The sequence below is a fragment of the Antedon mediterranea genome, chromosome 6 (genome assembly GCF_964355755.1).
Source record: "Antedon mediterranea chromosome 6, ecAntMedi1.1, whole genome shotgun sequence".
In the NCBI taxonomy this organism is placed as follows: Eukaryota; Metazoa; Echinodermata; class Crinoidea; order Comatulida; family Antedonidae; genus Antedon; species Antedon mediterranea.
This window is the reverse complement of record NC_092675.1, coordinates 30931306-30946648: the sequence shown is the minus strand read 5'-3', so window position 1 is coordinate 30946648 and position 15343 is coordinate 30931306. Positions and strand designations below refer to the sequence as shown.

The 15343-nt window shown below is 31.0% G+C and overlaps 1 protein-coding gene across 1 annotated transcript; it reads left to right on the top strand.

Moving 5' to 3' along the window:
- Positions 1-10300: 10300 nt before the first annotated feature.
- Positions 10301-12514, top strand: LOC140051356 (small integral membrane protein 7-A-like). Its single transcript, XM_072096545.1, has 5 exons — positions 10301-10417; positions 10971-11012; positions 11307-11362; positions 11683-11773; positions 12145-12514. Exons 1-5 carry the CDS (start codon positions 10392-10394, stop codon positions 12158-12160), a joined length of 231 nt encoding a protein of 76 aa, XP_071952646.1. The 5' UTR covers positions 10301-10391; the 3' UTR covers positions 12161-12514.
- The last annotated feature ends 2829 nt before the right edge of the window (positions 12515-15343 follow it).

The following is a 15343-nucleotide window of genomic DNA, read 5'->3' as shown; positions in this document are numbered from 1 at the left end:
AGCACAGTGTATTAACATACGAAAAGATATTAAAATTCAGTGACTTTTTTCTATTTATATCACTGTGCTCCCCTGGCTCCAAATTGTGTCCACTTGAGCACAGTGTATTAATATACGAAAAGATATTAAAATTTAGTGACTTATTTCTATTTTATATCACTGTGCTCCACTGGCTCCAAATCGGGTCCACTTGAGCATAGTGTATTAACATACGAAAAGATATTAAAATTCAGTGACTTTTTTCTATTTTATATCACTGTGCTCCACTGGCTCCAAATTGGGTCCACTTGAGCACAGTGTATTAACATACGAAAAGATATTAAAATTCAGTGACTTTTTTTTATTTATATCACTGTGCTCCACTGGCTCCAAATTGTGTCCACTTGAGCACAGTGTATTAACATATGAAAAGATATTAAAATGTAGTGACTTATTTCTATTTTATATCACTGTGCTCCACTGGCTCCAAATTGGATCCACTTGAGCACAGTGTATTAACATACGAAAAGATATTAAAATTCAGTGACATTTCTATATCACTGTGCTCCCCTAGCTCCAAATTGGGTTGGGTCCACTTGAGCACAGTGTATTAACATACGAAAAGATATTAAAATTCAGTGACTTATTTCTATTTTATATCACTGCTCCACTGGCTCCATATTGGGTCCACTTCTTGAGCACAGTGTATTAACATACGAAAAGATATTAAAATTCAGTGACTTATTTCTATTTTATATCACTGTGCTCCACTGGCTCCAAATTGGGTCCACTTGAGCACAGTGTATTAACATACGAAAATATATTAGAATTCAGTGACTTATTTCTATTTTATATCACTGCGCTCCACTAGTGCTAAATTTGGTCCACTGGAGCAGCTACCGTAGTACTATTTCTATTTCGTAAGTAAATAAAGGCATAAATGGCGCTCCGTAGAAGTAGAGAATGCTCGATCGTCGAAATGCGAAATGACGAGCTATATATCCAATACCAAATTGGCGAGTAAATCATGTTTTACTTTAAATTAAATTTATACGCTCTTCCACAAGGTCAATTGTTAGTTATACATACAGACTATATTAAAACAATGATTTTGAACACGTAGGGCATTTCTTTGAATTCTTTCCTATTGTCGTTTTGTGGTAATTTACAGCTTTTTATATGTTTAACAAACGTACATAATCAATTGCGTCTGCATCATGCTAGACTACAACTTCCGGTAGTGACGTAATCAGCATATTTTTGGTAATAAAACTTTTTCACTAAGCTAGGGAATCTTCTGATATCAATATTCATTAGACCGTACTTTAGTTAGCCAATCAAAATAAACGTATAAACAATTTTGCGGCGATGTTACATGTTGCTGAGGTAAAATATACTGTGTTTTACAATAACCAATTTGGTTAGAGTAAAACACAATGATAAAGAATAGGAAACATTTAATAATATGATAAATGACATTTACATAGCAATTTATCACTGTGTTTTACTATAACCAATTTGGTTAGAGTAAAACACAATGATAAAGAATTGGAAACGTTTAATAATATGATAAATGTCATTACATAGCAATTTATCACTGTGTTTTACTATAACCAATTTGGTTAGAGTAAAACACAATGATATAGAATAGGAAACATTTAATAATATGATAAATGACATTTACATAGCAATTTAGCACTGTGTTTTACTATAAACAATTTGGTTAAAGTAAAGCAGAATGATAAAGAATAGGAATTTAATAATATGATATATGACATTTACATAGCAATTTAGCACTGTGTTTTACTATAACCAATTTGGTTAGAGTAAAACACAATGATAAAGAATAGGAAACATTTAATATGATATATGACATTCACATAGCAATTTAGCACTGTGTTTTACTATAACCAATTTGGTTAGAGTAAAACACAATGATAAAGAATAGGAAACATTTAATAATATGATAAATGACATTTACATAGCAATTTAGCACTGTGTTTTACTATAACCAATTTGGTTAAAGTAAAGCAGAATAATAAAGAATAGGAATTTAATAATAAAATGATATATGACATTTACATAGCAATTTAGCACTGTGTTTTACTATAACCAATTTGGTTAGAGTAAAACACAATGATAAAGAATAGGAAACATTTAATAATAATGATTATTTACATAGCAATTTAGCACTGTGTTTTACTATAAACAATTTGGTTAAAGTAAAACATAATGATAAAGAATAGGAAACATTTAATAATATGATAAATGACATTTACATAGCAATTTAGCACTGTGTTTTACTATAACCAATTTGGTTAAAGTAAAACATAATGATAAAGAATAGGAAAAATTTAATAAAATGATATATGACATTTACATAGCAATTTAGCACTGTGTTTTACTATAACCAATTTGGTTAAAGTAAAGCAGAATGATAAAGAATAGGAAACATTTAATAATATGATATATGACATTCACATAGCAATTTAGCACTGTGTTTTACTATAACCAATTTGGTTAGAGTAAAACACAATGATATAGAATAGGAAACATTTAATAATTTGATAAATGACATTTACATAGCAATTTAGCACTGTGTTTTACTATAACCAATTTGGTTAAAGTAAAACACAATGATAAAGAATAGGAAACATTTAATAATAATGATAAATGACATTTACATAGCAATTTAGCACTGTGTTTTACTATAACCAATTTGGTTAAAAGTAAAACACAATGATAAAGAATAGGAAACATTTAATAATATGATAAATGACATTTACATAGCAATTTATCACTGTGTTTTACTATAACCAATTTGGTTAAAGTAAAACATAATGATAAAGAATAGGAAACATTTAATAATTTGATAAATGACATTCACAATTTGGTTATGGTAGAGCACAATGATATAGAATAGGAAACATTTAATAATATGATAAATGACTTACATAGCAATTTAGCACTGTGTTTTACTATAACCAATTTGGTTATGGTAAAGCACAATGATATAGAATAGGAAACATTTAATAATAATGATTATTTACATAGCAATTTATCACTGTGTTTTACTATAACCAATTTGGTTATGGTAAAACACAATGATAAAGAATAGGAAACATTTAATAATAATAATTATTTACATAGCTAGCAATTTAGCACAATGTTTTACTATAACCAATTTGATTAGAGTAAAACACAATGATATAGAATAGGAACATTTAATAATATGATAAATGACTTACATAGCAATTTAGCACTGTGTTTTACTATAACCAATTTGGTTATGGTAAAGCACAATGATATAGAATAGGAAACATTTAATAATAATGATTATTTACATAGCAATTTATCACTGTGTTTTACTATAACCAATTTGGTTATGGTAAAACACAATGATAAAGAATAGGAAACATTTAATAATAATGATTATTTACATAGCTAGCAATTTAGCACAATGTTTTACTATAACCAATTTGATTAGAGTAAAACACAATGATATAGAATAGGAACATTTAATAACATGATAAATGACATTCACATAGAAATTTAGCACTGTGTTTTAATATAACCAATTTGATTAGAGTAAAGCACAATGATAAAGAATAGGAAACATTTAATAATATGATAAATGACATTTACATAGTAATTTATCACTGTGTTTTACTATAACCAATTTGGTTAGAGTAAAACATTTTAACTATGATAAATGATATTTAGCACTGTGCTGGATACAGTAAAACACAAATAAAGAATAGGAAACATATAATAATATGATACATTTACATACAAATTTAGTATTGTGTTTTACTATAGCCAATTTGGTTACAGTAAAACACAATGATAATGAAACATTTATTATATGATGTTATTTACATAGCAAAATATTATATTAAACATATCTTATTATCTAAACGTTATGATAAAGAATAGGATACATATAATGTAATAATATAATAAATACAAGTTACATAGGTTATCATCTTGTTTTACAGAACCAATTTGGTTACACAGTTAAACACAGTGATAAAGAATAGATACTGTTTTAGGTTATATAACCCTAACCCGCTAGTTTGAAGCGACATAATGAATTCATCGGGAAAAAGTACGTATCGTATTCAGAAACTTTTGAAATTTGTTAGATATGTTTAATAGGTTCTTACGTCTATAAAACAAACAAAAAATATAAATTTCACGAAAAATTCGTGATTTTAATAATTTTCATTTCTAAAAATGTACACTTATGAAATACCATACATTTTCCAACACATTTTTACTTCATTGATGATTCCCAGAAATCAAAATAAAACAAATTATGATATTTCTTTTACATTATAGATGTAAGAACCTATATTGAACATGTACCAAATTTCAAACGTTTTTTAAGACGATACGTATTTTTATCGATGAATTAAGTATGTGATCGCTTCAAACTAGGGTTAGGGTTAAATAACCTAACAGTTCCATTCTTTAACACTGTGTTTAACTTTTAACCAAATTGGTTTTAGTACAACACAATGATAAACTATGTACATTTTATTTTTCATATTACATTATAGGATACATATAATGTAATATAATAAATACAAGTTACATAGTTTATCATCTTGTTTTACAGAACCAATTTGGTTACACAGTTAAACACAGTGATAAAGAATAGACACTGTTTTAGGTTATATAACTCTAACCCTAGTGTGAAGCGATCACATACTTAATTCATCGCGAAAAAATACGTATCGTATTCAGAAACATTTGAAATTTGGTAAATATGTTCAATAGGTTCTTACGTCTATAAAACAAACAAAAAATAAAAGTTTCAAGACAAATTCGTGATTTTAATAATTTGCATTTCTAAACATTTACACTTATGAAAGACAATACATTTCCAACACATTTTTACTTCATTGATGATTCCCAGAAATCAAAATAAAACTATTAGGATATTTCTTTTGCATTATAGATGTAAGAACCTATATTGAACATATCTACCAAATATCAAACGTTTTTCAAGACGATACGTATTTTTAGCGATGAATATTAAATATGTGATCGCTTCAAACTAGGGTTAGGGTTAAATAAACTAAAACAGTTCTATTCTTTATCACTCACTGTGTTTAACTTTTAACCAAAATGGTTATAGTAAAACACAATGATAAACTTATATGTAAATTTTATTTTTCATAACATAAAATGTTTGATATTCTTTATAATATTTAATATTATATTTTAGGCCTACTATTAATGACGTATAAATGCACACTACATCTGAAATAACTTTCTACTTCATTGGCGATTCTTACCAAAAAAAAAGAACTAATTTTGTTATGTATATAGAGCAACCTATTATAACATGTCTTGTATGATTTTTATCTCGTTTCAATGACATTTTATACTACAATTCAAATGAAAAAGCATCACAAAAAAATACGTCTGGTATTCAAAAAGTTTCTAAACTCGGTACACAGAAAAAACGAATATGTTGAAAATGTATGGTCTTTCATCCATAAGTGTGAATTTTTAGAAATGCAAATAATGGAAATCATCGATTTGTCTTGAAATTTATAATTTGTTTTGTCTTATTGAACATATCTATACAAAATGTCAAACGTTTCTGAATACGATACGTTTTTTCTCTCGATGAATTTATAATGTCGCTTCAAACTAGAGGGTAGGGTAGTAACCTAACAAGTATCCAGGGATGTCACCACGCTGGTCGGCGCTGGTCGGCCCCGACCAGCACTCAACATTTCCGACCAGGATTTACAGGCTGCCGACCACCACTATTATTATTAATCATTACGATATTTATATTAGGCCTAGGCCTAACTAAAATTCGTACTAAAACATTTTACCTAGCACATCGTTAATAACAGACAAGCTAGCCTCATATAGATAAGACAAAAGACTACAGCAAATGTTTCCGTGGTTACGTACATTACTTTATTTGTAACAGTAACACAATACCAGGCCTACCCTGCCCTGGTATTCATTGTTACAGCTTGTGAGTCATGGCGAACAACGTGCTACACAGGCACAGTGTACAAGTTTAAAGTTCACATAGCGACCATTCAAGCGTTTTATTTTGCACAGATTAAAAATACAAACAAGTACGCAGTAATTAAAAATGTACAACTACATAGACCCAAACAAAATAATTTTTAATTGCTGAATGTTTTGTCACCCTGCTTTAATTATATTATGTTACTAGTTTTACATTTTTGTACTCTACGAACTATTAAAAAAAATAAAAAAACATGCGCATGGTTCAGTGAGACCGGGCAAGTTCGTTCGTTAATGATCGTCGAGCATGGTACAATAATTACACGTCCCTGGATAACTTCAGGTTGCTGAACTTCAGTTAACCCATAAACACGTGTCTGTTCTTGCCGGCCATGCACGTCACTACATGCTTGCCGCACAGTTGTGAAACACAAAATCCGGAATTCGCGAATACGCTAAAAAACTCTCGCGCAAAAGAACACGAACATTATATCGAGCAACAAGTAGTATTAAGGTCTAGGTTAATAATTCATCTACAGTATTTGATTAGGGATTAGGCCTAAATAAGGAAGCGCCTGTTTTTGTGGAATTCAGATTTTGGGGCATCTATCTAAGCCTTGGCTAGGCCTAGTAGTGGTCGTAGTGTCTACCAAGGCTAGGCCTAAGCCTGACGCGATCTATTGCTATTCATTTCGTATGCGTTTTTTTGTTTTCGCGAATATTAACGGCGACTCCCCGGTGGTACAAGGTTAGGCCTAGACCTGATGCAATTTGTTGTTATTTATTTTCATAATTCTTTATGTTTCGCTAAAATAACGACAACCCCCGGGGGTATAGTACCCCCCCCCCCGGGGGGGGGGGGGGCGGAATTTGCCGACCAGCACTCCAAAAAGCTGGTGACATCCCTGAGTATCTATTCTTTATCACTATGTTTAACTGTGTAACCATATTGGTTCTAATAAAAAACAATGATAAACTATGTAAATTGTATGTTTCATATATTACATTTTTGCCCCAAAAAATTATTGGGAATGTCAAATTTCTTTTTCATGACATATATCTACAAATTTCAGAAGCTTTTGAATACGAGTATTTTACGCGATGTTTTTTATCCTCATTTTAATATTTTGGTAATGTAATTCACATGCATAAAGTTTTGTATCCAAAAATTGTTTATTCTTGGGTAGAAATGAGGAAATAAATAGTATTCCTGTATAATATAATAATCAATAATAAAGTATTAAAAAAAGTGTTGTGTAAACGAACGTTTTTGTACGCTTCGAATTTTCTGTTACATTATGTTTGAATTGAAGCTACAGATATTGAATCATGGACCTATAAATTAGTAATTTATAGGTCCATGATTGAACATATCGTCACTCACCACACATTTTTTGTTTTGTATTTCGAAAGTATTATTCTAAAGAACAATTGATGCAAACATCAACTGCGTATCTTATTTCATTAATTAATTATATTAATTATAATTTGGCGATTATTCGTCACACGAAGCGTCGAATATCGATTCGTCTCGTCATGGGAAGAAAACGTGCATTGCGCACACTGTTTACGCGCCTCAACAATAAACGGCGAATATGCGATTCGTCACTAATTATGGAACGCCGTTTTACACAAGTTTTTGGCGATGATAAAAATTGCGTCGATGATGAAATTGCGTCGATGAAAATTGCATCGACGCAATGTAGATTGCGTCGATGCAATGTAAATTGCGTCGACGCAATTTACATTGCGTCGATGAAAATTGCATCGATGAAAATTGCGTCGATGAAAATTGCGTCGATGAAAACTGCATCGATGAAAATTGCGTCGATGAAAACTGCATCGATGAAAATTGATGTGATGAATTTAATTGATTATGAAAATTCCAAATGGTTTTAATTCAATCAATGATGAAAATGACTACTAGTAAAGTAAATGATGATGTTAATAATGATGATTGTTAATAATGTTATTATGTTGCAAAAAATTGACGGTTTCTGAATATTTTGATATGATAAACATGTTTACCGCTTGCGCTAGCGCGCGTTATAGACAAGCGCACAGTGAGCGCGCACTAAAACAATGTTGAAATATATGCACTGATTAACATTTTAGTGATTTATTGTCAACACATTTTAGCAATGGATCCATTATTGTCCTTTCGAACACATTATATCTTCTAGCTAATTGCTTCCGTTAATCCACCAGTGCAGTACATAAAATTCAGATGTCCAGCATCCATGACATCATATTCAAATCATACCGGCAGGGAGATCGCAATTTTCATCGATGAAAACTGCATCGATGAAAATTTTTTTTTGTTTTCATCGATGCAGATGAAAACTGCATCGATGAAATTTTTTTTTTTTTTCATCGATGCAGTTTTCATCGATGCAGTTTTCATCGACGCAATTTTCATCGACGCAATTTTCATCACATTAACGCAATTTTCATTACATCGACGCAATTTTCATCGACGCAATGTTCATCACATCGACTTAAATTTTCATTACATCAATACTATATTCATCGACGCAATTTTCATCACATCGACGCAATTTTCATTGCATCATCGACGCGATTTTATCATCGCCTAAACTGGCATTCCATACTAATTGCGTGTGATCTGATTGGTGTATTATAAATAAATTCATCGCGATGAATTTTTCAGTAGATGTAATGAGACAGTTCAGTAGATGTAATGACCGTTAATTTAATTGTTCTGCTCTTTTTGTACAAATCTATACTTTATATTATGGATTTTGTAGTACTGTTAAAATTATTAAATCTCTGGAAGTGTGTTTTACGAGTATGTCCGCAAATTTATGCGTTTACGGTTTTAAAATGTGAGTTTTAAATAGCGAACATGATCTTGTTAGGTGCACTACGCACGCAATATTCCAAAATGTCTTACTAATTGGGAGAAAATCATATTGTATCATATCATATTATATCCATTCTTTAAATTCATATTCTTTATCCAAAACTAAATTGGTATAGTAAAACACAGTGCTAGCAATTTATCATATTATTAAATGTTTCATATTCTTTATCATTGTGTTTTACTCTAATCAAATTGGTTATAGTAAAACACAGTGCTAAATTGCTATGTAAATGTCATTTATCATATTTTTAAATGTTTCCTATTCTTTATCATTGTGTTTAACTCTAACCAAATTGGTTATAGTAAAACACAGTGCTAAATTGCTATATAAATGTTATATATCATATTATTAAATTCCTATTCTTTATCATTGTGTTTTACTCTAACCAAATTGGTTATAGTAAAACACAGTGATAAATTGCTATGTAAATGTAATTTATCATATTATTAAATGTTTCCTATTCTTTATCATTGTGTTTTACTCAACCAAATTGGTTATAGTAAAACACAGTGATAAATTGCTATGTAAATGTAATTTATCATGTTATTAAATGTTTCCTATTCTTTATTGTTGTGTTTTACTCTAATCAAATTGGTTATAGTAAAACACAGTGCTAAATTGCTATGTAAATGTTATATATCATATTATTAAATGTTTCCTATTCTTTATCATTGTGTTTTACTCTAATCTGATTGGTTATAGTAAAACACAGTGCTAAATTGCTATGTGAATGTCATTTATCATGTTATTAAATGTTTCCTATTCTTTATCATTGTGCTTTACTCTAACCAAATTGGTTATAGTAAAACACAGTGCTAATTGCTATGTAAATGTCATTTATCATGTTATTAAATGTTTCTTATTCTTTATCATTGTGTTTTACTCTAACCAAATTGGTTATAGTAAAACACAGTGCTAAATTGCTATGTAAATGTAATTTATCATATTATTAAATGTTTCCTATTCTTTATCATTGTGTTTTACTCTAACCAAATTGGTTATAATTTATATAATTTCATTTCAAAAGACATTTACCTAAATTGCTATTTAAATGTCATTTATCAAATTATTAAATGTTTCCTATTATTTATCTGGTTATATAGTAAAACACTGTGCTAAATTGCTATTGTATTAAGGACGAGTTCCGAGAAGATGTATTCAAAGCTACAACCAATCAGAGCAGTGTTAATCAATATAGTCCATGGCTACAGCCAATCAGAAACGTCCAAATCGCAATAACCTCTAGGCTAATAGAAATTATTGGTCCGAGTAGCCTTTTCAACCAGACGTTGCGAGGTTTAAAAAGTAAAACATGATTTACTCGCCAGTTTGGTATAGTTTATATACCTGAAATGACGCTCTGATATCCAATTAAATGCGCAGCAGCAGTGTGTATTACATTTTGTTGTCTGGCGCCCTCTACACTCGCATGAGGAGTACGGCGGTACCGTAGAGGACTCACTCTACCTTTTGCAATTGCTTGTTTGTTTATAAATTGCAAACTTTATAAAGCCAATTTTAATCATGATATCCGACCTTATTTTATTTGGGTATGGTTTTTAAATATTATAGATAGATTATATTTATGTATAGTTATATACTTAAGACTTCATTCTTTGCAGAAAAGTTTACTTAGGCCTAATTATTTAGCTAGGCCTTGGCGAATGCACCATCTATCTTTGTTGTCGTGTGTAGTGAAAACCTCTTTGCCACATCATCTAACACCTGTGTCTTATGTCGTACATTCCAGGCTCATCTAGGCCTAGAGATTTTTTTACAATTTAAAATCGCGCATAAAACAACTAATGTGCACAAACTGAACCATTAAATTTAAGCAAGAATCTTTAAAATATAAATTTTACTAATAATATATTAATAAACGTAAATTATTTTTGTTTTGTACGTCATATATAATGAAATTTTTCCTTTTTTAGTTTTAATTATTATTAAAAAAACAGTATAAAGTAGACAGTCTATGTATGCATTGTTGGATCTCTGTATGTTTATGTACGTATAAGGCTGTCCTACTAATTTAGCTACAAATACAAATATAAGAAATTGATTATTGTTTTCATGATCCCTTTTATTGTTGCATTAATATAGGACTTTACTTGTAAATGCTGGAGCTGTTCTTAATTTTAAGTTGTAAGTATTACCAACCAAATTATAAGTTTACATATTAAGTATATATGGTGATATCATGATTGAAAGAGTGCAGTTTATCTGCACATCTAAAACAAACCACTTATGGTCTATGGACGATGCCATGTCATACGTCAAATCTAATTACCGTATCGTTCTGAACTACCTCTTGTCTACAACTCACTATTGTTTCTTCATACTGTAGTTTTTTCTTAGCTTTCCTGTCATATTTTAGAATCGTTAGGTTTTTACTTTTTATTGTCAAACTATACTTAAATTATTCTTCTAAATTATTAGAAAGAAGAAGCAAGAAGTAGAAGGTTTTGGAGAGAGTGTTGCAGAACCAACTACTGGTACGTGAATATGGGGCGCCATAAGCAGCAAAAGCTACACACTTTTGCTGCTTATGGCGCCCCATACGTGAAAGCTTAATAAGTGTTTTTACATAATCTCCTATTTTAAGTTTTCATTTTAAGGCACACAACTAACTGCTTAGTTTCACTCAACCCAATAAACAAATTAAAGTTAGATATCCGACAGATTAACAAATTAAGTAATGAATTTATTCTTTAAATTATGTAAACAAATTTGCTTACAATCATTCAGATATTCTATACATTCTAATACAGTATTTCATCCTTTTCTGGTTAAATATTTATTATTTTTATTCCAGGTGATAAAATTCGTGAATTTTTACTCAATTTACGGTACTTCAGAATATTTATAGGATTTTGGAATATAGCTGTGATTTTCATGATGATAGTGTAAGTTATTTATACAGTATTTGTAAGCTATGTTTGAATAGCTTGTTGGCTGTTATGACACACTCACACAATTAAGCCTCTACTGTTATGGAATGAGTAGCTCACTGGCTGAACCCAGGGGCCCCTGAGCAGTGCCAAGAGGAAGAAACAGTAAACAGGCGTTAAAATATTTAGAAAAAAGCGTTGGAGGGCCACTTAGGTTTCCTAAACCAGGGGCCTCAGGCCTCTGTGTTATGCCACTCCAGACAGACAAGGACATCTTTATGAAGTACTCACCCTCACCCCTACTTACAACTCCTAGTGTATTAACAATAATGTATCAAGTTTATTTTATAAACAGAAAAGAATAATGCTAATTTTGTTTTTTACAGATTGTTTGGAGCCTGAAGACCACAATGCATGCAGTCTGCTGTCAGTCCATTCTTGAAATATCCAAGATTAGGTTTATTGTTGAATATCAGCACAATTTCTAATCTTCGTCCAAGGATAAAAGAATATTTAAAAGTGACAACATTATCAAAAAATGGAGCAATGATTTAAAAAGATGTCTGTAGACCCAAACATGTATCTTTTGTAACTTTTCATTGTACACAAATAAGCTAATGATTGATATATTATTACTAAGATTTTCTTAGACTTAACAATTCAATAGAGTACATCTTAAATTATATTTATTTGCTTGTTAAATTTGTTTTTAACTTGAGAAAGGTAAATTTTATGTAAATAAATTTATATATTTTGGATTATAAATACTGTATGGATGTGCTTATTTTTTAAATGTCAAAACAATACTTTTATCTACTTCATTTAGATTATAAAATAATAATTACCAGTATGGACTGCAAGGGAGTTGCAATTATTTACTTATTCTGTCTTTTACACAGAATGAAACCTTTAGTTCTAAAACATTCATTTCCATATACTTCATTAAGGGCCTGTTCAGACCTACAGAGTTATGCTTTCATATTGTACACGGCGCACAACTTCATAGGTCTGAACCAGGAAAAGATTAGAAGCCACCTCTTGCGACACTGATCTTTTGTTTGTTACGACAGCTCAAGGTAAAAGATTAGTGAATGACGCTTACGATATGAACGATTTTGACCTCTGACCTCTAACCAATCAAATTTACTCCTGCATACTAGATGTTCATCCAAATCGGTGACAATTTAGTTTCAAACGAAACGTTAGTTAAGCATAACTCCATGGATCTGAGCATACCCTTAGCTGCAACACAAAATAACAGTTATTTGATTGACAGTCGCTGACCTTGAGTCAACTACACTGAAGCAACATTTTAATTGACTGCCAGAGCCCATTGCATGTTGGGTAATGCTAAGTATTTCCATTCAGCAGAAATGTGGTACATATTATACAAATTATATTTTAAATCTATTTTGAAATAAACTGTTTATTCAGATTACAAAATATTTTATTCAACAATGCTTCTAAATTAAAATGATTTATTTTAATTACATGTTATACACTTTGTCAATATTGCTTTTTACTAATGTGTTAAACATCACTAACTAATAAATAGCCTACCATTTCGACAGCAGGTTTGTTAAATTGATTTGTGTCATTATAATCTTTAATACTTATATACTTGCATGGTGGATAGAATTGTGCCTTTTATATCCTTTGTAAATACTGTACTGTATAATTTGTTTGTGTTTTTATTTAAAGATGATCAAAATTGACCACATTTGGCTAATTTAAATGATCCTGGCTGTCAAGTTATTAACTTTATTTATTTGATGTTTGTATTTGACTGTACTAACAATTTGCAAGTGCCACTATTTGTACTAACAGTTTGCAAGTGCCACTATTTGTACTAACAGTTTGCAAGTGCCACTATTTGTACTACAGTTTGCAAGTGCCACTATTTGTACTACAGTTTGCAAGTTCCACTATTTGTACTACAGTTTGCAAGTGCCACTATTTGTACTAACAGTTTGCAAGTGCCACTATTTGTACTAACAGTTTGCAAGTGCCACTATTTGTACTACAGTTTGCAAGTGCCACTATTTGTACTACAGTTTGCAAGTGCCACTATTTGTACTACAGTTTGCAAGTGCCACTATTTGTACTAACAGTTTGCAAGTGCCACTATTTGTACTACAGTTTGCAAGTGCCACTATTTGTACTACAGTTTGCAAGTGCCACTATTTGTACTACAGTTTGCAAGTGCCACTATTTGTACTACAGTTTGCAAGTGCCACTATTTGTACTACAGTTTGCAAGTGCCACTATTTGTACTAACAGTTTGCAAGTGCCACTATTTGTACTAACAGTTTGCAAGTGCCACTATTTGTACTAACAGTTTGCAAGTGCCACTATTTGTACTACAGTTTGCAAGTGCCACTATTTGTACTACAGTTTGCAAGTGCCACTATTTGTACTACAGTTTGCAAGTGCCACTATTTGTACTACAGTTTGCAAGTGCCACTATTTGTACTACAGTTTGCAAGTGCCACTATTTGTACTACAGTTTGCAAGTGCCACTATTTGTACTACAGTTTGCAAGTGCCACTATTTGTACTACAGTTTGCAAGTGCCACTATTTGTACTACAGTTTGCAAGTGCCACTATTTGTACTACAGTTTGCAAGTGCCACTATTTGTACTACAGTTTGCAAGTGCCACTATTTGTACTAACAGTTTGCAAGTGCCACTATTTGTACTACAGTTTGCAAGTGCCACTATTTGTACTACAGTTTGCAAGTGCCACTATTTGTACTACAGTTTGCAAGTGCCACTATTTGTACTACAGTTTGCAAGTGCCACTATTTGTACTACAGTTTGCAAGTGCCACTATTTGTACTACAGTTTGCAAGTGCCACTATTTGTACTAACAGTTTGCAAGTGCCACTATTTGTACTAACAGTTTGCAAGTGCCACTATTTGTACTAACAGTTTGCAAGTGCCACTATTTGTACTACAGTTTGCAAGTGCCACTATTTGTACTACAGTTTGCAAGTGCCACTATTTGTACTAACAGTTTGCAAGTGCCACTATTTGTACTAACAGTTTGCAAGTGCCACTATTTGTACTAACAGTTTGCAAGTGCCACTATTTGTACTACAGTTTGCAAGTGCCACTATTTGTACTACAGTTTTCAAGTGCCACTATTTGTACTAACAGTTTTCAAGTGCCACTATTTGTACTAACAGTTTGCAAGTGCCACTATTTGTACTACAGTTTGCAAGTGCCAGTATTTGTACTACAGTTTGCAAGTGCCACTATTTGTACTACAGTTTGCAAGTGCCACTATTTGTACTACAGTTTGCAAGTGCCACTATTTGTACTACAGTTTGCAAGTGCCACTATTTGTACTACAGTTTGCAAGTGCCACTATTTGTACTACAGTTTGCAAGTGCCACTATTTGTACTATAGTTTGCAAGTGCCACTATTCCAAGCATTGACACATAAAATCCCTGCATATTTACTCGTAAAATAATATGAGTTAAGTTAGTGATTAGGATTAGACAATTTTATAAAGTAAAACATAGGCAGAGTTTCTTTTTTTGTGAAATTCATCCTCTCATCACTTTCAATTCCTTTACGTGA